Source organism: Hibiscus syriacus, unplaced genomic scaffold, assembly GCF_006381635.1.
Source record: "Hibiscus syriacus cultivar Baekdansim isolate YM2019G1 unplaced genomic scaffold, ASM638163v2 tig00113724_pilon, whole genome shotgun sequence".
NCBI lineage: Eukaryota > Viridiplantae > Streptophyta > Magnoliopsida > Malvales > Malvaceae > Hibiscus > Hibiscus syriacus.
In genome coordinates, this window is record NW_024063470.1 from 1,202,107 (window position 1) to 1,227,107 (window position 25,001).

At 35.4% G+C, this 25,001-nt stretch overlaps 1 protein-coding gene across 1 annotated transcript; it reads left to right on the plus strand.

Moving 5' to 3' along the window:
• Positions 1 to 21,047: 21,047 nt before the first annotated feature.
• LOC120187248 lies at positions 21,048 to 22,756 on the plus strand. Its single transcript, XM_039191009.1, has 2 exons — positions 21,048 to 22,059; positions 22,363 to 22,756. Exons 1-2 carry the CDS (start codon positions 21,258 to 21,260, stop codon positions 22,659 to 22,661), a joined length of 1,101 nt encoding a protein of 366 aa, XP_039046940.1. The 5' UTR covers positions 21,048 to 21,257; the 3' UTR covers positions 22,662 to 22,756.
• Positions 22,757 to 25,001: the final 2,245 nt, after the last annotated feature.

Sequence of the window (25,001 nt, forward strand, 5' to 3'; positions counted from 1 at the left end):
CCTCTCTTGCTGGGGTGTGCAGAAGAATCAACAGAACCAGAAGGCCTTCTGAATCGATTTTGAGCTCGATCACTATCTCTCTTGCGTTTCGTACCCAATCACTTTATTTCCTCAGCAGTCTTGGCTATCTCTACCAAGGCATCAAAATTTCTCTCCCGGTGGGTAGCAACTCAACTCTTGATCTCATACCTGAGTCCATTCTTGAACCTCAAGCATCGATCTGTCCCAGTGTCAACAAGTCCAGGAGCATAGCAGCTTAATCGGATGAACTCAACCTCGTAGTCCATAACAGACATATTACCATGCTCCAGATTCTGAAACTCCTGGCGTCACTCCTGTAGATATCTCTCCCCAATATAGCGACTCTAGAAACGTGTCTTGAAAAGATCCCATATAAACTGGTTTCTCGGAATACTACAAGAAATCGATTGCCACCATCTAAAACTCTCTTTCTTCAACATAGTCAGAGCTCCCTTTAACTTCTGCTCAGGCTTCAGATCCATCTCATCCATAACTCTCTCTGTATCCTCCAGCCAATACTCAGCATCAGTCGGAGGTCCACCAGTAATTCCCTCAAAAGGAACTACTCCAGCAGCTACCAAAGAATTCGAAATCTCGACCGCAGTCATATTACTAGGGGCTATAGTAGCTCTCTAAAACATGCAAAAGATAGGTCTATTAATGGCGTCTTCGTTCATGTCAGTATCCTCATCTTCAGTGACGGGAGGGTCTCCCACAAGAGTAAACTGATCATCATCAGAAAGGGTCGGATCCACTTGCGGAACAGGAGATCACGTGGTGATATCGGATCGTCTATCGTAACAGAAGGTCGAGTGACTCGCCCTCGACCACGACTATGTCTTGTCCTACGACCTCTAGCAGCACTCATCTATGGATCTATAAGGCTCTACAGAAAAATTTGAAACATCCAGATTAGCATCAGGGATCTCGGATAAAAAAATAATTAATAAAATAAGGTGAAACATATTTGAAAATATAAAAAATTCTTAAAAATCCAGAGTTTAGGACTCATCCACAGTCCGAGTGTTTAAAATCGAAAGCTCTGATACCACCAAATGTAACCCCTAGACCTGACCTGAACGCTAGACCCAAACCTAACAGGTCACATATCCCATTCAGAGATTCTTTTTATATTTAAAACAACTTATAAAACATTAGAGGTAATACGGAACAAAATATCGATAATACAAATATATCCAAAATGATAGCAAAATACATGTCACCAAATACAACTGGAAAACATATAGAGATATACGTTTGTACAAAATAAAAGTAGTTGATCTCCCTTGATGCCAAATCTGCTAACTTACGGTCTGTTGTTATCTGAAAAGGGTAAAATTTACAGAATGAGCTAAAAAGCTCAGTGTGCTCCATACAGTATAAAAAACATATAGATAAAATCTTTAAGTAATATATATTAAGTAATATTTATTTAATAAACATGTTTTTATTTTTAAACATGACCACTACCCCCATCCTTTCACATCATAAATGTGTAGGTTCCCCAGAACCATACACCCAACCGCACAACCATTTAGACCCAGAGCACAAAGCTGAGGAGTCTGCAGATAATCTTCCAATAATACCCCCAATGACAATATTAAACATGAATGTATCCGATGAAAAACAATGATTAATCTCTTAAAATAAAATGTTTCATGCTTGGAAACCACATGCAGAAATACGGAAATCATAATTCAAATCAGTAATATACAGTAATTCAGATACAGATAATCAGTATTCAGAAATCGGTATAAAATATCGTAATCCAGAAATCATATTGGAATATGTAGTAAATCAGATATCAAATACTCAGTATTTAGATAGATATTTTAAAACAGTAATGTAACACTGTCAGGAAACACACCTATAACAGTCTGAGAAATCAGATAGGGAAGCCTACTATTTAGTCTGTCGATCACACTCTGCTGTAGCACTAGACCTTACAAATCGAAAAAATCAATATTGGAATCCTAATATAAATAATCATAATTTTTATTGAAATAATTTTTGAAAACCTACGGCTAATTCTCGTAGTACGTGGTTCGGGCTGATCTGACGAATGAACAACATTGGACCTAACTGATCCTCACTCAGGTGAAACACGAGTACCTTCATAAAATATCTTACTAAATCAATTCCATAACCATTTTCAAATAAATAATCAAAAATGCTAAAATACTAAGCATTTTTGGGTTAACAAGCTTGATTCGAGGATTTTAGGTTAGAATTTGGCAAGACGGACTTCGTAATCAGATTCTAGACATCAAAAAACATAAAATATGACCTTTCAAAAATTTGAATTTTTGGTTAAAGTCAAAGTCAATGGGTTTGACTGATAATTTAGAGGTTTTGGGGTTCAAATTTGGTGAAAAAGACCCCAAAAACAGATTCAGAACGTCAAAAATGTCAAAATAAGTATACTAAAAAAAGTCAACAGTCGTTGAATGGTCGGTCAACGCCGGTCAAAGTTCTGGTCAAAGGTGGTGAACGACAGTCAACGGTCAACGGTCAACGGTCAAAGGGTCGGGTCAGATCGGTCAAACCGGTTTAAAACCAGTCAAACAAATTATAAAGCATCCAAGCCACGGTAGAACCTTCTCCACACGCAGTGACGGTGCGTTGGGGTGCGTGGGACCTACCTCCAGTGTCGGAAAAATTACAGAAAAATTTTGTAAAATTATTTTAAGCGATTTTGAGACACTTACTAAGCTCGGTTCAAAATTTTGAAAGGTGGAGAGCTCGATTCCAACAAATCCAAAACTTTGACCGCTTCATCTCCTCACGCGTCGCCGCCGATGGAGACATGGAGGTGGTGGTGCTAAAAAACGTCAAAACTTTGAATCGAAATTCATGGCATTTGACAGCGTTTTACTTTAATTGATTTAAGGGGTTTGTTCATCGCTCGATGACGAATACGATGGTGGTTTCAAAATGATGATCAGAGGTCGGACGGCGTCGGGATCGGATTTGGAAGTTGGGCGATGGAGGAATGAAATTATGAAATTAGTTTTCTCTTTTGAAACAGAAAACAACGTATATAACATGGTTCTGCCGACACTCCAAGGGTAAATTCAGGGCTTGGTCCCTGAATTTTCTTCAACTCTAAACCAGGCTATAAGTTTTAAAAAAATTTAATTTAATCCCCAAATTTCACCAAATTACTTAATTACAATTATATTTATTTTTTTCTTTTACAATTTTCCGGGTTGTTACAGGTGGAAATAATAATCGAATATAAAATTAAAATATGATCCATTTATGAATGTTAATTAATTTCTTGAATTAATTAATGTTAGGGAAAATTCTTTAACTCGAAAAGAAACCTCGAAATTAACAGTCCTCCGAAAAAGCTATTTCGACTATTTCTGTCCATAAAGAATTCTCTCTTTGATTAAAATGCGAATTGAATATGGACATTTGGCATGAAATAAAATAAATCGCTATTTAAAACATGCATTGCATTGTTCAACGTGAAATAAAATGAATAATTACTAAAATAAAATTACATTTATTTCAAGTCCCATTTCGATCGAACGTCATGTCGGATGTACCACTTCGATCAAGTGATACTCTCCACGTCCGTTCTACAAATATGTTCTTCTGAAACAAATTCGGATAACATTAATAGTTAAGAAATGGAAATAAATACGATTAGAGACATGATAAATACAATATTTACAATAAATAGAGTAAGTATTTCTTACATATTACAAATGAATATATAACATATAAAATGTACATATAAGGATTTAAATAAATATAAATAAATATTACAAACCAAAATATAATGACCAAAAAATAAGTATTATAATTGCAAGAACCAAAATAGCAAAAACAAAAACTCAAAGGACCAAATAGTACAAACAGGATTTAAAGACTAAAATGACAAAAATAGAAACGAAAGGACTAAATAGTACAATAGAACTTAAGGGTCTAAATAGCAAATATATACATTTAAAGGACTAAAATAACAAAAATAGAAACTTAAGGGACTAATAGTAGAAATAGAAGTTTAAGGAACCCAAAATGGAAAAATAAAAATTTAAAGGACTGAATCATAATACACAAACCAGAGCCAAAAATGAAAAAAATAAACAGTACAGGTACTATAAATGAAAATAATTCATAAATCATATTAGGGACCAATAAAATGAACATAATATAAAGACCAAATAATAATTAAACCACATGGCAAGCAGTGACTAAAATAAAATATTGCAAATATGGTGGCAAATTCGAATAACAACAATATTATAACTACATGGAATCAATGACTAAACAATAAAAATAAAAAGATAAGGGCTCAAATTGAAATGTTAGCAATAATACACAAACCCATGCAACCAGTGGCTAAAAGATAATTACAAATATTGTAACCAGAGTCAAATCTTAATAAAAATGCATAATATATGACAAGACCAAAATACAAATATTAAAACATCAGTGCTCTAAATAAAATAAAGCAAAACTTCATTCAATAGCTAAATAAAACATTAAAAAGGATAGAGGGACCCAAAGTGGGATTTATCCATAAAGAAGTGACCAATACTGGTGAGATTACAGAGTAACGAGGACCCATACTGCTAATATCCCTTAAAAGTCACTCGGTCTCCCTCTTGGCCCAAAACGACACTGTATGTAAATATATATAAACCTATTTTAAGGGTTTTTAAGAAACCCTAAATCACTTATACCTCTCATCTAATTCAAAAAAAAGAAGGGGATGATTTATTCCCTAACACACCCTGACGCTGTGTAGCAAACACGCAATCCCTTTGGCCACCGCGAATCGTGGTCCCGATGAGGGAAAAATAAGCTAAGACCCTCCATTCGACTCTGAGTCTTCGAACAACCCCTATTTGATGATTCAATACCCAAAATCAAACTCACGAAAACCTAAACCCCATTGTAAAAGAAAGAGCATAATTTTTTACCTTCGGTAGAGGTTTCATTGCCCACGACGAAGCTGAGAAGCCTCCGATCCTACCCAAAAGGTTACTCTTCTTCTCCTTTCTCGGTTTCTTTCCTTCTTTTTGTTTTTTTTGTTTTTTTGTTTTTTTTCTTTTATTTTCGAACCAATTCCTCTCTCTCTAAACTCTCCCATTTTTTCTTTTGTTCGAAAAACTCTCCAGTTCCCTCTATTTTTTCTCTCACCCTCTCCGAATCCTCCCTTAAACCCCGAATAATTCTTTCCTTTTATGTTGATGACTGATAGCTTCCTTTTTCTCTCTGTTCTCTTATCTCCTTCTATCCTCTACCGCTACCGAGGGTATGAATGCCCTATTTCGTTTGATTGACAACCCCAATCTATCTTGGGATATCAATGGCTTTGATGAGATTTTCTATTTTTTTTCACTGTTGCTGATGGGTGTAGTCTTCGGTCACTGTGGATGCAAGCTGTCGGAGAGGGGAAGCTCGGCTTGAGCGGTGGCTGGAGTGATGGACGGTGCAGTGCACGCGCGACTGGGGAAGCCGAAGGGTTGCTGACGGCGGTTGGAGCTGAAGGGTCTTGAAACCCTACTTTGAACAGGTTACGTCTTGAAACCCTACTTTGAACAGGGTGCGTCCTAGGCCGGTTCGGGTTAGGTTACTGGGTCCTCGGGTCGGGCCTTGATTTGTAAAAGGTCAACAACTCATTTGGGTTTTGCTTTGGGGCAGTTGGGTTGAATTGGGCTCCGGGATTAGGTATGTGCATTTGGGCTCCAGGTGGCCTGCACAAAATATGTAATAATAATAATAATAATAATAATAATAATAATAATAAATATACTAATAATATTTTTTTAACCCGGACAAAAATGGGTGTCTACAATACTAATGATAAAAACTAAACAAAACCAAATCAAAAGTGACGAAATTTATAGTTTACCCTAGTCTAATTAATCATGGGTGAAATATAAGTGATTGTTTGTATTAACTCATGAATTTTATAATAGGCTTAATTTGAAAACAAGTAACTAAATATATAATTATTTTATTTAATTATTTAAGTATTTTTTATTGAAGTAGATATTTATTTTTTTATTAGTATAAAATAGATATCTAAAATATTTATCTTTTAAATTTAGTATCTATAGTACTTTTAGTCAAATAGATATTTAAAACTTTTAATTAGCCATCTAAAATTTTTTAATGGATATAACATGTCAACTTTTAGGCAAAATGGTATACTTTATATTTTTACTTCGATTAAAAAATATTTTATGTATCTAAATAGAAAATGAATGTCATATGTCGACAGTCGTTTTTGTCCGAGTGACGTTTACTTTATATGTTATTATATATAATAGTAATATTATATAATAAATATTATTATTTAAGCTCGAAGGCCCGGTTACAACACATGCCCAAGATTACAAGGCACACAGGTCCGGTTACAAGCCCAAACTTATCCAGGCCAAGATGCCAGCAGATCCCAGCCGTTCGATCTCAACGCAGATCAAGGGTCTAGATCAAGCCAACAAAAACCCTAGAAACCCTAGGGTTATCATTTCGCCACCTCCAGCTGCTAGAACCGAAGGCTGCCACGTCGTTGCCACCTCTCCAGATCTCACCATAGCAGTCCAAACTCTCTAGAAGATGCACACCAGCCGCACAACACATCACTCTAGGTGAGTCACCACCATAGCCTTGGTGACTCACTGGAGTACACCCATGTGACTGGTCCGAAGGAAGCACCACTGCGCCCTATATACGGACTCGATCGAACCTGTAAACAATAAGGAGGAGCAGCAAGCATCTATACAACGAGAGAAACATAACCATAGACAACGGACCAACATCCAAACAACAATACGGAGGGAAGATAAGAGAAGAGAAAGCTTACCCAACATCGTCGGAGCACCCACACGCCTCCACACGCACCCGAGGAACTGAAATAACGAAGGTATTTCTTTAGATCTACGAATTTGTAGGGTTTTTTTTAGAAGAAACAGAGGTTGGATTTAGAACGAGGGAAGGTTGATCTATATTTTAGGGTAGTTTGGTATTTTCTGGCCACCGTGTGTGGTGGCCAACAACGGCAGTTGACAATGGCATTCGATGGTCGGGCGATGGTAGTCATACCTCAGGCGAGGAAATTTAGAGAGAATAAAGAGTTTCTCTCCTGTGAGAGAGAAACAAAATGAGAAAATGAGAGAATGGCCCTTAGAGGGCCGGTTTTGGGCTATATATATCCTCTCCTGAACGACACCATTTTGGAGAGGGTATCTTTGTAATTTTTTGCATGGTTAAACTACACTCGTGGTCCCCCTAATTTGTAAGCCTTTCATTTTGGCCTCCAAAATCAGATTTCTTCGTATTTCAATTTGGCATTTTAATTTTGTTTATTTTTATTTTAGTCATTATATATATATATATACATATATTTAGGTAAATAACGTATTTAGTCGCTTAAATATTATTAGTTTATATTATAGTCTTGTATTAGTAATTTAGGGTAAAATTACATCAATCACATATACTTTTAATATTTTTTCGAACATAGATTAATTAATTTTGATATTTCATATTTAATCAGTACTTATTAATATCAATTATAATATTATTATATTATATTAAGATAACTTTATATTATTTAGTAATTATTTATTTTTATTTGCAAATTTAAATTTAAATAGAAATTTATCAATTAGTGAAAAGACATTTAATTAAGAAATATCGGTACCAATTTTGGTTGTTGTGGGATGCTAATTCTTTCCCATACGTAACTGACTCTCGAACTCATTTTTCTCGTAAGCAGACATGAGTTGTATTATTTTAGTATTATTCTTAGGAATTTTTATTAAATAATATACATTTAGGTGACCAATCTCATAAAAAAGATTGGTGGCGACTCTACAATTTGTGTTTTATCTGATTCATGGAGGATAAATATTTACTTTTTCGAGACTAGTTACACCGTCCGGGGTGTACTATTTGCACTCTCCATCGCCAGGGCAGAGAAACGTCTCGACAACTTGGTTACTCCACTTGGGAATTTTTTTTAAATAAAATAAGAGTCCAACCACCAATTTTTTAATTAGTTGTTTGCAGTAAATATAAATTTGCTTTTATTTTTGTTTAATTATTTTTTTATTTTACTAACTTTTGTTTTTTATGTGTACAGATTTAATTTTGAGTTATTAAAATAGGATAATATGTTGTATATTATTTATTTTATGTTTTCCTCACATACTGAACACTGCATTCATGACATGAGCTAAAACCCTGCTCTTATCTTGTTTAAGTGAATGAGAAACTATTCCCTCGTGTGTTTTTCACCTCTGTATGGGATAGGGGACCATTATTTGAGCTAACACGTTATGTTACTCGTGTGGTTTTCACCTCCGTATGGACTTAAGGAAGTGTGTTCCTTCGAATTGAACTTAATCGAAAAGTTTGTAATGGATCATGATTAAGGGCTTGGCAGTCCAAGAGGACACCAACAAAGGATAATTCGTTAACCCTTCTTACTCTAGAGCCAAAACCCAACATATAATAAACTTAGAACTGAAGTCTAGCTAGAGCCTAACCTGATTGAGTAAGATTAAGTACACAAAGGAAAAGCATGTTGAGTCTTTATTTTATTTCGTATTTTATTTTATGAATAAATGCTTGCGAACTAGAAATCATGCAGTTAGGTTATTTTTCCAAACAAAGCAGGGAACTAGAAAGCATGAGGTTAGGATATGATTTGTTTCTTACTAACCAGTTTTTGTATATATTCTGAAAATGCACATATTAATTATTTTGTTTGCATTTGTATAATCAAAACATAACAAGGGTGTTGATTCAAGAGTGATTATCAAAATCAAAGGTTTTATTATGGACAAAGGATTTCATGATCAAGCAGCCAAAGAATGATATCTTGAAGAAGCTTTTAAAATAATAGAGGGGCATGCACATAAAAATCATGTTAGACTGGTAGAAAAAGCTTTTTATGGTAAGAGCATCAATAGAAGAAGTCGCAAGGAAGATAATTTTTTATGAAACTCAAGCTCGTTTTTGGAAAGATAAAAACAAGAAATTAAGCACAGCGGTCGAAGCCATGCTTGATGATTTCTGAAAAGTTAGTCAAACCTTTAAAGATGTTGGACTAGGAAATATTCCTGAAGAATGGATGATAGAAATCATTAAACTGAAGAGTGATGTTGAGTATTGGAAAAAGATACATGAGGATCAAGCAAAGAAATTCTCCTATGACTTCCAAATTGCTGAAGAAATATACAATGCAATCATCACCAATTTGGAAATGTCAAGCTGAAAACCGATTGAAGAAGGATATAGCCAACATGGAAACTTCATATCTGATATATCAATGTGAGATTAATGCTGAATTGAAATCCATTAGAGCTCAGAACCACACATTGCTGAAAATGGTAGATGAATATGGATATCTGGTATAAGAACTTCTTGAACACAAAGGTTCTCTGATAAAGGAAAATAAACAATATTGTCTGCAACTTTAGGAAATGGAAGGCAAAATTCAAGAAAAAGATAATGATATGAAGAAAGCTGCTGCTTAAGCAAGCAATGTAGCTCAAGCTGGTGGACTTATCTGGTTTTACAAGGGAGCTGAAGCAGAATGACGAATCAACTTCTGAGTATGAATGGAAAGCTATCCATTATATGTAATGATCATTTGGATGTATTGAAAAGCCCTTTTTGGGTTCAATGGAAGTTGTTTTAAGATAATTACTCTTGAATTACACCTTTTCATACATGCATTTACATATACATTTTACATTCACAATCATGTTCTGCATAGCATTATAACATGGATCAATCATAACAAAGCATGGAAGTAATCAGTAAAAGATTTTTGAAATCAGGAGTTCTGAAAATCAGGGGCAAGTCTTTAAAAAGATTGAAAGTAATGAATGGAATATTAGCTCGAGTTGGAATGATTGAGAGAATCCAAGAACAACTTATGGAAATCCAACGAGAAATGCTTGAAGAAACAAGAATGTTCCAAGCTGTGTCTAGGGAACAAATGTCTAAAATGATGAGTATGATGGTTACTCTGTTGTATGGGGAGAAAATGTTAGAAGATCCTATTGAGCATGAAAAGATGAAAGCCTCAGGAAAAAGTCTAGATTTAAATAATATGATGACAAATGACAAAGAACCTATTGTTGAATATAGAAATCCAACCCATTTTCATGAATCATGAAATATGACAGATAACATGGACATCGAAGTTGGTACAAAGAAGAGAAACATAGAACAAGTCCCATTGAAAATGGATAAAAAAAGGCAATAAGGAAAAGAGGATGACACATTTTATTCCAATTCCAATTTCGTATTCAGAGTTGTTAGCCTTTCTATTTGAAAGTGGTCTTGTAGCACCTATCCCTCCTATTACTTATTTGCATCCAAATTGGAAAAATATCATGAATTCATGCAATTATCATTCTGGAGATTTTGGTCATTCTACAGAAAATTGCATAATGCTAAAATTAAAAGTCCAAGACCTTATGGCAGAAGGGTTGTTATATTTCGAAAATGGGAAACCTAAGCTCCTCAGAAACTCAAAGTTGACTGAAAAAGAGAAATTTTCCAGTCGTCATGATGGTCAAAAGTCATACATTCAAAGAAAACGTTTTCAAGAAGGCAATAGTAAAGAAACGATTATATCAAGAGAATCTCTACCCTGTTTTCCTTCAATTTCATGTAGCAAGTTATATGCTAAATTACATGAAGCCCAGCTTATTGCTTCATGTGTGGCTAAACCTTTGTTACCTCCTTATCCAAGATGGTATAATAAAAAGGTCTTTTGTGAGTATCATGCTAGAATTCGAGGACACTCCATCGAAAATTATGGCAACTTCAAACGACAAGTTCAAGATCTTCTGACTCATGGAATTATAGAAGTGGATGCCAATAGCCAATCCATTGTGATTAAACATTTGGGAGTCAACCCCAAAACTAAAGTTGATAGTGTCAAAACAAATGGAGGACAAGGCAAAGCCAAGAAAGATGAAGTATGTATGGCAGATTTAACTCGTGATACTTCTCTCAAGTTAAAAGAAGATGCAAAAATGAGCAATGAAAAAGAAAAAGGAAAGGTAATTCGAGACTGGCCTACAGGTTTGAAAAGAAACGAGACGGATACAACCTTGGAGACACCCATATCAGATCTTCTAAAGTCAAAAAAAAGTAGAGGGCAATTTAGTGAATGCTACTCCAAACACAGCTGCAAGAAACATCCAGAATGAGGATACAACAATTACCACCAAAGAGATTGGTTTTGAAATTCAAACTAAGCCCAATTTCCAGTCAGAAAAGATAATAGGATTTAATTAAGAAATAGCTCAGAGGAAAGCTGAGATTGTGTACCTAAAGCTCGTCCAATAAGCTACCCAAGAAATGATCAAGAAATGGGGGACAAATATAGACAAAGATCCTGGTCTAATCATACACCCAACATCCAAAGAATAATGGGGCAGTGGAAGTTGTTATTTACCACTATTGTACCTTTCATTTTGTAGCATCTTGTTTGAACATGTTTTTGTTCCTTTCTCCTCCACTTTTTAATAAAATGTGTTGCTTTTAAGGTTATGAGCATTGAATAAATTTTGCAATCTTGCAGTTCTTTGAATATCATTAGAGTAATAGCTCTTTACAATCAGAGTTATACATCTTTGACAAAAGTATCAAGATTGAATACCAGAAAAAAGGACCCTGACCTTACCTAAGAAGAAATACATCCCCCAAATGCTACCCTTTCCGTAAATATGAGAGAGCATTCTCCAATGTAAGGAATTAGACAAAAGGCTTGGTATTGATATTTAGAAGCATACAACATAGGGAATCTTTTGTAACATTGCAAAATTGACTAGATTATCTTTCTATTGATAAGATTCAACGAAAACTTTGACAAATCTAGTCTAAGTCAGCCGCTGGTAAATTGAAATTTGGGAATGAGATTTTCTGACTTTCACCTTACACATAGATTATAACAGGTTTTTTTTTTAAAATTATGAGTCATATAAGCAGAAATAGTTGTCCCTCTAGAGCAATTGGTTAATAGCCCTGGCTTTATGGATAAGTTTTAAGTAAGCCCAATGAAGGCTAATTTCAATAAAGCTGAATTCAGTTAGCCAAAATGGAAAAAGTTGTTGTAAAGAAAGTGAAATAATACCTGTTAAAGTCTATTTCACACATTTGCACAAATGACTTTCGTTATTAGATCGATGTTTTCACACTGTTTTGAATAGAATCAAAGATTTCAGAGAATTAAAATAGAGGTATTCTAGAAGGTCTAGTAACTGTCATACTAGATTGTGTTATTTTGTACGCATCTGGTTAAAGATACCAAGTCCAAAAAGTGAGGCATGTGACAATGTTCACAAAGAGCAAGAGAGGAGTGACATCTTCACTAAGATGTAACCATAGAAAATAGGGAAGCCAACCTGAAACTAACTTCTCAATCTTGATACTTGTCAAAGAACTATAACTCTAAAATAGTAAAAGTTGTTGATTCTTTTGATATTCTTTGAATTCATGCTTATGATTTGATTATATTGTGAACTTGTAAGGGGTAATATTTTACAAAATTCTTTGATTCTTTGATAAGAAAGGAGGAAGAACATTTTTAAATAGAAAAGTTTCAAATGAGAAAAGATTTTGAAACAAGTTGATGTCTATTATACCATATTTGAGAAAAAATGAGCAAGGCCAGAATGATGAAGCCTTTCACATTCTTGAAAGCAAGAAGCTTGAGAAACCAAAGTCTAGGGAATTAGACTTATAATGTTCCTTTGCGACAACTAGTCAAGCTAAAGATGATCACCTCATTTGGAAGAGGCACATATCTCAAACATTTCTATCAGAAAGATTGATCACTTCTTAAGTTTGTGACAACGAAGAGAATTCCTCAAGTTGTTGGAATGAGAGCGTTCCAGATAAAGATATTTAGGCATAAATCAGGTCATGAGTACCCACGAGGTGGCAGTATTAAAGTTGAACCTTGTGAGGAGCATGAGATTCAAATTAAATAAACATTACAACTGGGAATGTTGGGGGATGCTGAAGGTCCATTTCCAGTCAGAAATAATCTATATGGGGTATGATGAAGGCCCATTTCAGTAAAAAAAATGATCCAAACGGGTATTCCAAATGATCTCATCAATAAGAAACAAAAGACTAGGGCATGCTGGACCCTAATCATGCTAAAGAAAAATCATTCCCTGACGCAAAAAGGTATGAAGAATGAAAGTTGACTATACATCTCAGTTTTGTCCACCTTGCGATTACATCATCCCCACAGAAGCCACAGGAAAGGATAAATGTGTTGTCAAATGTTTTACGAACCAGTAATTATGGTGCTGAACCAATGTTGCGATCATGGGGCATTCTATCTGTTGATACAAGATGAAATTTGTCTTCAAACTCCAAGATTCAAAAATGATGAAGATTTCTTTCCACAAAAGATGTTGGAACTTTAACAACAAGAAACTAGTTGAGCCAACTAAGATTGAACAATGAGTTGTTGTTAAGCATCATAAATGAATAATCTTGTTCGAGATCTAATTAGATGTGGAGACATGAAAGGAATTAGGATAAATCCTTTTATGAGTTATTTCAAGAGATGTGGAGACTTGAAAGGAATTAGGATAAATCCTTCTTGTGAAGTGTTTCAAGAGTCAAGTCAGAACAGACGTAGCTGATATCTTGATTAATCTTTGTTGAGTTTAGCATATTCATATCGACATTTTGCAAGGATGATAGATTCTCTTTTCAAAGATGATAGATTCTCTTTTCAAAGACGAAAGCTTTATCAGATTTTTAAACAAGTTCATATAAAGACAACTGGTGTTATCAAGAGAAGTGGGGCAACAATGTCATAATTCTAAGTATGGAAAGAGTCTCATAAATGAAACAATTCTTCTTAAAGATAAAAGAAGATACAAAGATACAAGTTGACCAGATGTTTATTCAAAAATGAAAGGAATGATCAAATCAAAGAGGATCAAAATTTAGAGACAAAAGAAGATGGAATATGTCACTTTGAATCAATTCATGCATTCATAAGGACATTAGTTATCATGCATTACATTGATACATTTGATTGCATTTGCATAAATACATTTTTCACACAAAGATGCAGGAACAAAAAACCTTACGAGTATAAGGTAAAATCCAAATCACAAATACATGAGTTATATTTTGAGAGGCAAACATCTGAAGTATAGATGAACACAATGCATACAAAAGAAGTATTGGGGCATGCCCAACTGACAAGTTATTTTGAAAAATGAGAACACGATTTTCAACTTCAATTTTTTTGCTAAAAATGAAATTTTTGAAAAGTAAGAAAGTTTATTACCCAGTAAATTATTTCCCACGAATTTGTAAATCCTTCGGGTCATCTGTAAAGCCTCAGGGTAGGATGTTTTTACATGAAAATGAGAAATCCATTTTCAAAGTTTCTCATTTAATGTTCTAGAAAATTAAATCCTCTGGGCCATCTGTAAAACCTCATAGTAGGATGTTTTCGCATGAAAATGAGAAAGCGATTTTCAAAGTTTCTCATTTAATGTTCTAGAAAATTAAATCCTCCGGGTTATCCATCAAACCTTTGGGTAGGATGTTTACATATGATTTTCGCATGAAAATGAGATAGCAATTTTCAAAGTTTCTCATTTAATGCTCTAGAAAATTAAATTTTTTGAAAAGTAAGAAATCTCTTACTTAGTAAATTATTTACCACGAATTTGTAAATCCTTCAGGTCATCCGTCAGTCTTTCGAGCAAGATGATAAGTCCTTAGGGCTATCCGTTAGACCTTTGAGCAGGATGTTTACACTCTTTAATTCCAGTCTCCACGGAAGAGTAGTGGAAGCAAATTTAATCATAAATCTGAACTCCACAGAAGAGTAGTGGAACGGATTTCTCAGCAAAGTATCAAACTTCACGGAAGAGTAGTGAAGCGGAAAGCAAGAACCAGAATAAAATTCAGTTTTCACGGAAGAGTAGTGGAATGGATTTTTCAGCAAAGTATAAAACCTTCATGAATGAGTAGTAAAGCAATCCAAGTTTGAGTCTGAACTCCACAGAAGAGTAGTGGAATCAAATCAATCTGATATTCACGGAAGAGTAGTGAAATTAGATTCTCAGTCTCCACGGAAGAGTAGTGAAATTAGATTTTTTGTCAAAAATCAATCATTCTTAGTCTCCACGGAAGAGTAGTGGAACAGATTTTTCAAAAAAAAATATGAGCCTTCATGAAAGAGTAATGAAGTCATGCAAACTCAGCCTTCACGGAAGAGTAGTGAAGCAAATCATTTGTAAGTAAATCCTTCGCCTTCACAGAAGAGTAGTGAAGCAGAAGTAGGAACACGATCAGATCAAAATTCAATCTACATGAAAGAGTAGTGGAACGAATTCCCCAAAAAAGCAAGAAGTTCACTCGACGAAAACTTGTCTTTTTATCTTTGCTTTATTCCTTTTTACATATAAATAAAGCAAAGAGGGATAGTTTTCGACAGTCATTTTCGTCTGAGTTATGTTTATTATATACGTTATTATATATAATAATATTATTATATAATAAATATTATTATTTAACCCTGAAGGCCCGGTTTTGAAATAAAGCACACAAGCCCAAGATTACAAGGCACACAGGCCCGGTTACAAGTCCAAACTTATCTAGGCTCTGATGCCAGCAGATCCCTACCGTTCGATCTCAACTCAGATCAAGGGTTTAAATCAAGCTAACAGAAACCCTAGGGTTATCATCTCATCGCCTATAGCTGCTCCAACCAAAGGCTGCCATGCCGTTTTCGCCTCTCCAGATCTCACTAGAGCACTCCAGAACTCTCTAGAAGATGCACACCAGCCGCACAACACATCACTCTAGGTGAGTCACCGCCATACCCTTGGTACCCTTGGTGACTCACCAGAGTACACCCATGTGACCGGTCCGAAGAAAGCACCACTGAGCCCTATATAAGGACTCGTTCGAACCTGCAAACAACAAGGATGAGCAGCAAGCATCTATACAACGAGAGAAACACAACCACAGACAACGAACCAACAGCCAAGCAACAATACGGAGGGAAAGAAAGATAAGAGAAAGCTTACCCAACATCGTCAGAGCACCCACACGCAGCTGAGGAACTGAAATACCGAAGGTATTTCTTTAGATCTACGAATTTGTATGGTTTTTTAGAAGAAACGGAGGTTGGATTTAGAACGAGGGAAGACTGATTATACATTTTAGGGTAGTTTGGTAATTTTCGGCCACCGTGTGTGGTGGCCGATGGCGGCGATTGGCGGTGGCATTCGACGGTCGGCCGGTGGTAGTTATACCTCAGGCGAGGGAATTTAGAGAGAAGCAAAACGAGGAAATAAGAGAATGGCCCTTAGAGGCCGGTTTTGGGCTATATATATTCTCTCCTGAACGACGTCGTTTTGGGGAGGGTATCTTTGTAATTTTTTGCATGGTTAAACTACACGCGTGGTCCCCCTGATTTGTAAGCCTTTCAGTTTGGTCACCAAAATCAGGTTTCTTCGTATTTCAATTTGGCATTTTAATTTTCTTTATTTTTATTTTAGTCATTATATATATATATATATATATAGGTAAATAACGCATTTAGTCCCTTAAATATTATTAGTTTATATTATAGTTCCGTATTAGTAATTTAGGGTAAAATTACATAATTGACATATAATTTTAATATTATTTCGAAATTAGATTAATTAATTTTGATATTTCATATTTTAATCAGTACTTATTTAATATCAATTATACTATTAGTATACTATATATTAAGATAACTTTATTATTTAATATTATTATTTTTATTTGTAAATTTAAATTTAAATACAAATTTATCAATTACTGCAAAGACGTTTAATTAATAAATACCTGTACTAATTTTGGGCGTTGTGGGGATGTTAATTCTTTCACATACGTAACCGACTCCCGAACTCATTTTTCTGGTAAGCAGACCCGATTTGTATTATTTTAACATTATTCTTAGGAATTTTTATTAAAATAATATGACATTTTGGGACCAATCTCATATAAAAAGATTGGTGGCGACTCTACAATTTGGTGTTTTATCTGATTCATGGAGGATAAACACTTACTTTTTCGAGACTAGTTACACTGTCTAGGTTGTACTATTTGCACTCTCCGTCGCCAGGGCAGAGAAACGTCTCGACAATATATACCTATTTTAACAATATATATATCAAAAGAAATAATTTTTTTATAATAATAGACATAGATTAAATAAATTATAATTTTCATGTATTAATATTGTAGAACAAAATTCATGGCCATTAAAAAAAAGACAACAACAACAACAACAACAACAAAACCCAATTCCCATATGTATGGGGTAAGGGGGAGGTAGGGTAGTAGGCTGCCCCCAACGCCAGGTTGGGAGTAGCTTCCGTGAAAGACCTCCGACAGTCAGAAAATTAAAAATATAGATAAAATGCAATGCATGTATAAATAAATACATAGCTAAACAGTATTCATATGCAGTCATTAAATCATATGCGTTTGTAATGGGAATTAATCCCTGTAAAATAATCCCTGCGAAAGAATCTCTGCATATAGACAGAAACATAAGACCCAGCTAAATTTAAAAGAGGAAACATGAAGAGAATGATAAACAAACGTCAACGATATCAAGCCCAGTTCCAATCCTTCATAATACGAATAACAGACGTATAAAAAGTAGAAGTCATGGAAATTACTACAAAGGCATTAAAAGAAGACAGAGATGATACACCAATAGATGTGACCCACACTACTCGACTACCCTAGTTTTTAGCCTCCATATTTCTTATGAGAGGTCATGTCTTCGGTAAGGGCTAACTCCATCAAATCAGATCTCAAGCAGTCTTCCCACTTCCTCCTTGGTCGTCCTTTCCTTCTGGCACCGTCGACTGTAATCGACTCTACCCTCCTGACCGCATCCGACGGTAGTCGCCTAAGGACATGCCCAACCACCGTAGTCTTCCTCCCTCAATTTTTTGGAAACAGACACCACCCCCAAGGACATCCTAATAGCAGAGTTTGTCGTCATATCCCACAGAGTCCTACCACATGTCCATCGAAGCATTCTCATTCTCGGCCTCTATCCTCCTTACGTGATCCTTCTTGGTTGCCCAACATTCTGATCCATACAACAGCGCTGGTCTTATTGCCATTCTATAAAATTTTCCCTTAAGTTTAGAGGCACCTTCTTGTCACACAAAAACTCCAGTAGCGGCCCTCTACTTTAGCCATCCCGTCTTTATACGGTGTGTAACGTCGTCATCTACACTCCCATCTTTATGTATCATAGACCCTAGGTACTTGAACAATCCTTTGATGGGAGAAACGTGTCTTCTATGCATACTTCTACATCTTCATCGTTTTGGTTCCCATTGAAGTTTAAACATAAATACTCTGTTTTCAATATTGATCCTAAACCTTTTTTTCCAAAGCAGTCTTCCAGGTAGCCAGTCTACTATTCAACTCAGATTTTGTTTCAGCAACTAGGACAATGTCGTCAGCGAAAAGCATACACCATGGTACACCGTCTGGTGTCGCACAATAGATGTCGTCCATAATCAAGGTGAAGATGTAAGGGCTAAGAGCCGACCCCTGGTGGAGTCCGATTTCCAGGGAATGCTCGTGTCGCCAACTGTAGTCCTGACGTAAGAAGTAGATCTACAGTATATCACGAATTGCCCGGATATAAGCAGTTGGGATCCGTCTCGTTTCCAAAGTCTTCCAGATCGTATCGCGGGGAACGCTATATAAGCCTTCTCAAGGTCAATGAACACCATGTGAAGATCTCTAGACTTTTCCCTATATTTCTCCATAAGACGTCGAAGTAGATGAATCGCCTCCATGGTAGACCTGCCTGGATAAAGCCAAATTGGTTTTCCGAAACCCTAGTGACTTGTCTCAACCTAGCCTCTATCACCTTTCCCATAGCTTCATGGTATGGCTGAGTAGTTTAATACCTCGTAGTTACCACAACGTGGGGAATCTCCTTTTTTTATAAATTGGTATCACGTAGACTCTCTCCACTCCTCTGGCATCTTGGCAGCTCTAAAATAATATTAAAGATGTTGGTCAACCACTTAACTCCCTCTCTCCTAGGGCCAACCACAGTGATAGGAATTTGATCAGGACCGACAGCTTTGTCCTTCCCATCTTTCTAAGAGCCATTTTTGACTTCCTCAAACCCAACCTACTTGTAGGGCAGTCATGGCCTAGTATGATAGTCGGCTGACCCATCAACGATACTATCTCTACATGGAGAGGCACCGTCATTAAATAAGCCAAAGAAGTAACTACCCCAAACCCTCTTAATATCGATCTTTCGCTAAAAGAACACCATTATTGTCCTTAATAAACCTAATATTACCTAGATCCTTTTTCCTATTCTCCCTAGATTTTGCAAGTCTGAAGATGCCATTTTGTCCTCCTTGGTGTCTAATCTCTTGTACATTTCCTCGTATGCCTTATCCTTTGCTTTAGCTACCGTTTTCTTGGCTTCCCGCTTTGCCTCCTGATATTTGTTTAGCTCTCGACCTTTTTTTCGTCATTGCATTGTAGAAACTCCTTGAAGCAAGTTGTTTTGTCTTCACTTAGTTTGGACTTCGTCGTCCACCACGATTCTTATGTTCCTTGGCCTTCCCGTCGACAACCCAAGGGGTTTTTGCCCACCTCTCTGATGGAATTTGCATATTTTTCCATACATATCGCATTTTTTGAGTTTGTAGTTTCAAAACCTGTATTAGACAAAACCTTACTCCTAAAGTCATCAGTTGTCGTCCATGTAAGTTCTTCCAGAGGATCCTAGGTTTACCAAGTTTAGCCTACTATGAGTGCTCCGCCCGTGGGGTACGCGGAAAACCAAAACCAACAATCTGTGTTGTGATGCACATGCTTCAGGGAACACCTTACAGTCAATGCAAGCCCATCGTTCCCGATTTCTAACCAAGATGTAGTCGATTTGGGTACAATGTCCCCCGCTATGAAACGTAATTAAGTTCGCATCTCTCTTATTAAAGGAGTTAGTGATCACCAAAATCATGAGCGGTAGCAAAATCAAGCACATACGCCCCCATCGTTCCTACTACCATAACCGAAACCCCCATGAACACCGCCATTAAAAAAAAGAGACTATGAAATTCAGTGGTCCAAAATTTTTTCCTAAAATGAGGAGTTTATATGAAATGGACTAATCTGGCTTTGCTTGGATCTACATATTTAGGATTTAAATAAAAAATTATTTAATGATATATAAATTTATAGTAAATTATATAGCATCTCTATTAAAAATTAACTAATTTTAAAAGAGTAGTTTATATTATTTTTAGTATAATTTACTGTAATAATATAGATCTATTCAATAAGGGTTTTTAGAATAAACTTGATTATTATGTTATTAGTTTTTAGTATATGTAGTTTGTGTAGATAACAAAGCGATGGGTCTAATTCTCCCAAAGGAATCCAATCTCGATGATTCAAAACTAACAAAACTGTCTTTTTCAAACTCCCAACTTATCTAAATTCTCAAAAAATAAGTAAAAATATTAACACCCTTTCCCTTTTTTTAAAAAAAAAAACTTTATTTTACTATTTAGTTGAAGCAAGCAAAACCATTTTGTCAGTTTCACTTTGAGTGCAAACGGGTTCCATTCTGTCATTGGCTTTTTTTTTATTTGCAGTTTTCGTGTTGTTTTCAAACTGGTAAAGCTTGGATTTTTACGCCGTTTTCTGAATCATTTGTTTCTTGTTGTTGTCTTGGGGAAATGGGTTTGATCATTAAGTTTTTTATTGTCTGAAGATTATAGATTGAAAGGAGCTATATTTGTTTGTTCTTTTAAGGTTTGTGTTGTTTGGTTTATCATTTCATTGCCTTGCCTTGTTTAATTTTCTGGAATTTAGAGTTTCAGTCATAGCTTTATAGATGCATAATTGGCTATCATCCTGATTGCTTTGCGATGGTAAACTGAAATCTTAGGGAATTAAGGGTTAAGCTTCGTGAAATGAATTCGGGTTAGGAGTTTCAAGCTTAGGTTGCACACTGTTTTCAGTATGTTCAAGAAGATTTCATTCTCTAATTGATTATTGCGCTGAATTGCTAAAGAGTGTTGGAGTTCTGAGGCCATTGATGTTTGCTTTTTCAAACCTGGATTCATTGAAATCGTGGATTCGAGGTTCTAGACGTCGAAAATCGAAATAAGACTTAAGTTTCATGTTGAAGAAACTTTTTAGTTTCCGAAATGGATTCATGGCTTGTTGCAGCAGCAGCAACCGCTGGGTGTTTTGCTGAATATTGGCGAAATCACCGTAGGTATAGGACTAGTTATCCTGAATTTAGAACCCGAAAGGCTGAAACCGGGAGCGGTCCCTTCTGTGGATCAGCTCCGAGAAGCAAACTCCGGGTTGATGTTTATTCAAACGGGAGAGAGGTTTCAGCTGCCGAAGTGGATTCTGCTAGAGGATTCGATAGCGATTTGGTGGGAAGCTTGGGACATTGCGTAGATTGTGATTCAATTTCTCAATCCAGTTTAGCATCCAGATTCTCGAATGATCCAAACCTAAGAGAAGATCAATGTAGAAAGGGAACTAGAATGGACATTTTTAGTGATCCTCCTAGGAAAAGCAGCTTACTTGAAACTAGATATTCATATGGACATTTACTTAAACCTTTAAGTTCCTTAGATAGTTCCATGATGGCTGAACTATATATGCAACATGTTGAAATGGAAGAGTACGTATGTACTTCTATTCCATCGCCATCAACTGCTATATCGAGACCATTGATCGTAACCTATGGAAACCGAATAATCAGCGGAGAAAGTGGCGGTTTATTGAGTGGGTCGAATGGAACTATGAATAGTAAGATGCACAATCAAGCCACTTCCGAAAAGAGTGGATATGTGTATGGAATCCCTCCGTTGCCAAAAATCAAGTCGTTGGATCCCCCCAAGAGGTTGAAATTTAAGAGAGGAAACTGGTGCAATGGAGAACAAAGTGTTCCATGCGAAATGGATGACGAAAATCAGTCCGATTCACAACAGGGTACTACTCTTAGATTTTCGCTCAATTTCCTTTAGTATGCAGTTCCATGTAACTTGGAACCCGGAGTCAGCTTTCTATTGGTATGTTTTTGACATGTTGCATTCTATTTTTCTCTGTATGAGCTTAAGCTTGATGCAGAAGAACATGATTTGGCATTGAGTTTAGTTTATTTGTTTATTGTTCTTAAATCCTGCATATAAGTAAGTCTCCATTTCTCTTCATTGCACCTGGAGCAATATATTTCACATTCGCTTGTTATATTTGATGTATTTGGCTTAATACTCTATTCATTATACAAAACAGGAGCTGACGATGGAGTAGTTCTGTTATGTCTTGGGATTTCTATTGGTATAATGTCTTCTTACATTGTGAATCAAAGGGAAGTGTCGAAATTGAGAGGGTTATTAAAGCATACTGAGAATGTAGTTCAAGATCTTCGAGATGAGTTTGATATGAAAAATTCATTGACAGTGCATGAGATAGCTGATGAGAAGAATGAATCACAGGAGACATATTACAATTTGATTCATGACAGAGCAACGAGTTCGTCTTCCATTGAACAGAATTTGGATAATTTGAAACGATGTTATGGTAGAGCATGATATTATGATAGGGTAGAGGGAAGTAATTCGGAGTCAATGAGTTGAATTGAAGCTGAGCTTGAAGCTGAACTCGAGAGGATGGGTCTAGACATGAATGTATCTAACCTGGAGAAAAGAGTGTCTGATCTTGTTGAGGTAATGTATTGTTTAATGACCTGTTGCTTCATTTTCATATTTCTAACGAATTCATTGTACTTTATACTCTCTTGCCAATTGATATCAACGTTGTGGTTGCTTTAGTTTTCGAAAATGGATGTGCTGTAGTGTTTCAAACATCTTGTTGGCGTTGTATGTAAATAATAATAATCATAAGATCATGGAAAGCTCTTTGGTTTGAATCTTTTTTCCATGCCTGCACGCTTGCATGGATGTTCTAACAGTACAGCTAAAAATTTATGCAGCTTGACCAGGATTTTGTAGCGGATTTCACCGACGGTTAATTGAGATCCGATATGGTCAATATGCAGGTTTTTGTCGAATCTGTGTCCAATGAAGATACATGTGGCAGTTCAACTACACATTCTGGAAATTATGCAGTCTCACCGCGAGAATTGAGTTTGCATCTACATGAAGTTATTCAATCGAGGCTTGAAGAACATGTTGAGGAACTTTAGACAGCCCTCCAGAACAGCCAGAGGAAGGTGGCACTAATGGAATCTGAGAATAAGAATTCATGGAAGGTCTCCAACAGTAAATGGAAATTTAGTGAAGAGTTGGATTGCCTTTCCGATCCTCTAGTTATGAAACTATCTGGGGAAGCTTTAGATGCATACAACGAAGCTTGTAAGGAATTGTCGAAGATTAATGAATCCGAAGAAGAAGAAGTTAATGCGGGACAGGATATTTATCAAACTAACCGTCAAGATGTGGTGCCTAAGTATGATAGAAAGGGCACAAATGGTTCCTTCCTGCATCAGTGTCCGCAGAACATAATGGAGGAGGCCATTTATGGTCGGGGAAGAACATCGGAAGATCGAACTTCAATGGTTCCTGGATTGCTTGATGTTGGTGTTGATGAAGATGAATGTAGTGATTGTGATGATGAAAGGGAGAAGCAGCTGATAGAGAAGATTGTGGAGAACAGTAAGAAAGGATCTCATGCACTGCTAAATGCACAGAGGATATTGTTTTCCTCGTATGAAGGTTAGCTTGTGTTACTTCCACTCTTAAATATCTTTATATGCATAAGATTAAGATATAATAAAATGTTTATATATCTATGTATAAGATAGATACTTTTCGTAAAATTCTATTCTTTTTGTAAAGAGAGACACTTTGTACTATAAAATGCTTAAAATTTTATGGAAAAAAAAAATAAGAAGAAAATTTTGAAAAGTAAAGAAGCAAATAAATTGGTAAATTTATTGAGTCAGATTTGAACTCTTAATACTGTTTAGTAAATCTAACGTCTTATTCTATTAGACTAATAATTAAGATTAGTGGAGAGTTAGTGATGGTGACACTCGTAATAATAATTATAATAAGAGATTATATAGTTAAAGGTTCATCTGAAATATTAACTTGAGATTAATAATTAATATTTTCTCAATCGAAAGAGATTCTAACTATTAGTTTTCAAGTTGTAATTGAATCAATAATTTAATAGACAATAAGAAATCAATAAAAATGAGATAACAATCAAAGTTTCTCAATCCTATAAAGAGGAAAAAAACAGTATTAGTTTTGAAGAAATAGGTGGCGGGTAAAGTCGTTAAGACAGTTGGTTAAGCCTATACCGATTCCAGGCCCTCCAGTTCCCTGCCCATTTTGTTGTTTTTCTATTTTATTTAATTAACTTATTCTCCTTAAGGGATGTAAATGAGCACAATATTCGATGAAATATTCGTGAATCTTCGTATAACATTCATTTATTATGCTCATTTATAAGTTCGTTTATTGACTTGTTCGTTTATGTTCATGAACAAGGTTCTCATTTTCTTTTTATTTTTTTATATTTTAAATATTGATTGAGGTAGGTACTAAATTAAACATATGATAAAATTTGGAGTTTAAACTATGAATAATAAGGAGTTTATGCACTAGTATTGTCATTTTACCATTTTTCTTTAACTTTCAAATGACTCTAAAAACTGAAAACCGAACATATAAACAAACATTAAATTAACAAGTTCGCGAACGTTAAATGAACATGTTTATAAACCTATAAATGAATATGTTCACGAACGCTAATCAAATATGTTTGCGAACAACGAATAAAAGAACATGAGCACCTTCAAAAATAAATAAACCAACGTGAATACTGTATTAAAAATTTAAATAAACACACACCTTAAAAAATAAACAAACGAACACGAACACAACCTTATTCGTTCAAACTCA

What these genes read in the sequence shown, in the direction of transcription:
- LOC120187248 (XM_039191009.1), top strand. Translation starts at nt 21,258, where the DNA reads ATGGATTCATGGCTTGTTGCAGCAGCAGCAACCGCTGGGTGTTTTGCT. An exon ending in TCAGTCCGATTCACAACAGG is followed by an intron (nt 22,060 to 22,362) that starts GTACTACTCTTA and finishes TATACAAAACAG; the next exon opens with GAGCTGACGATGGAGTAGTT.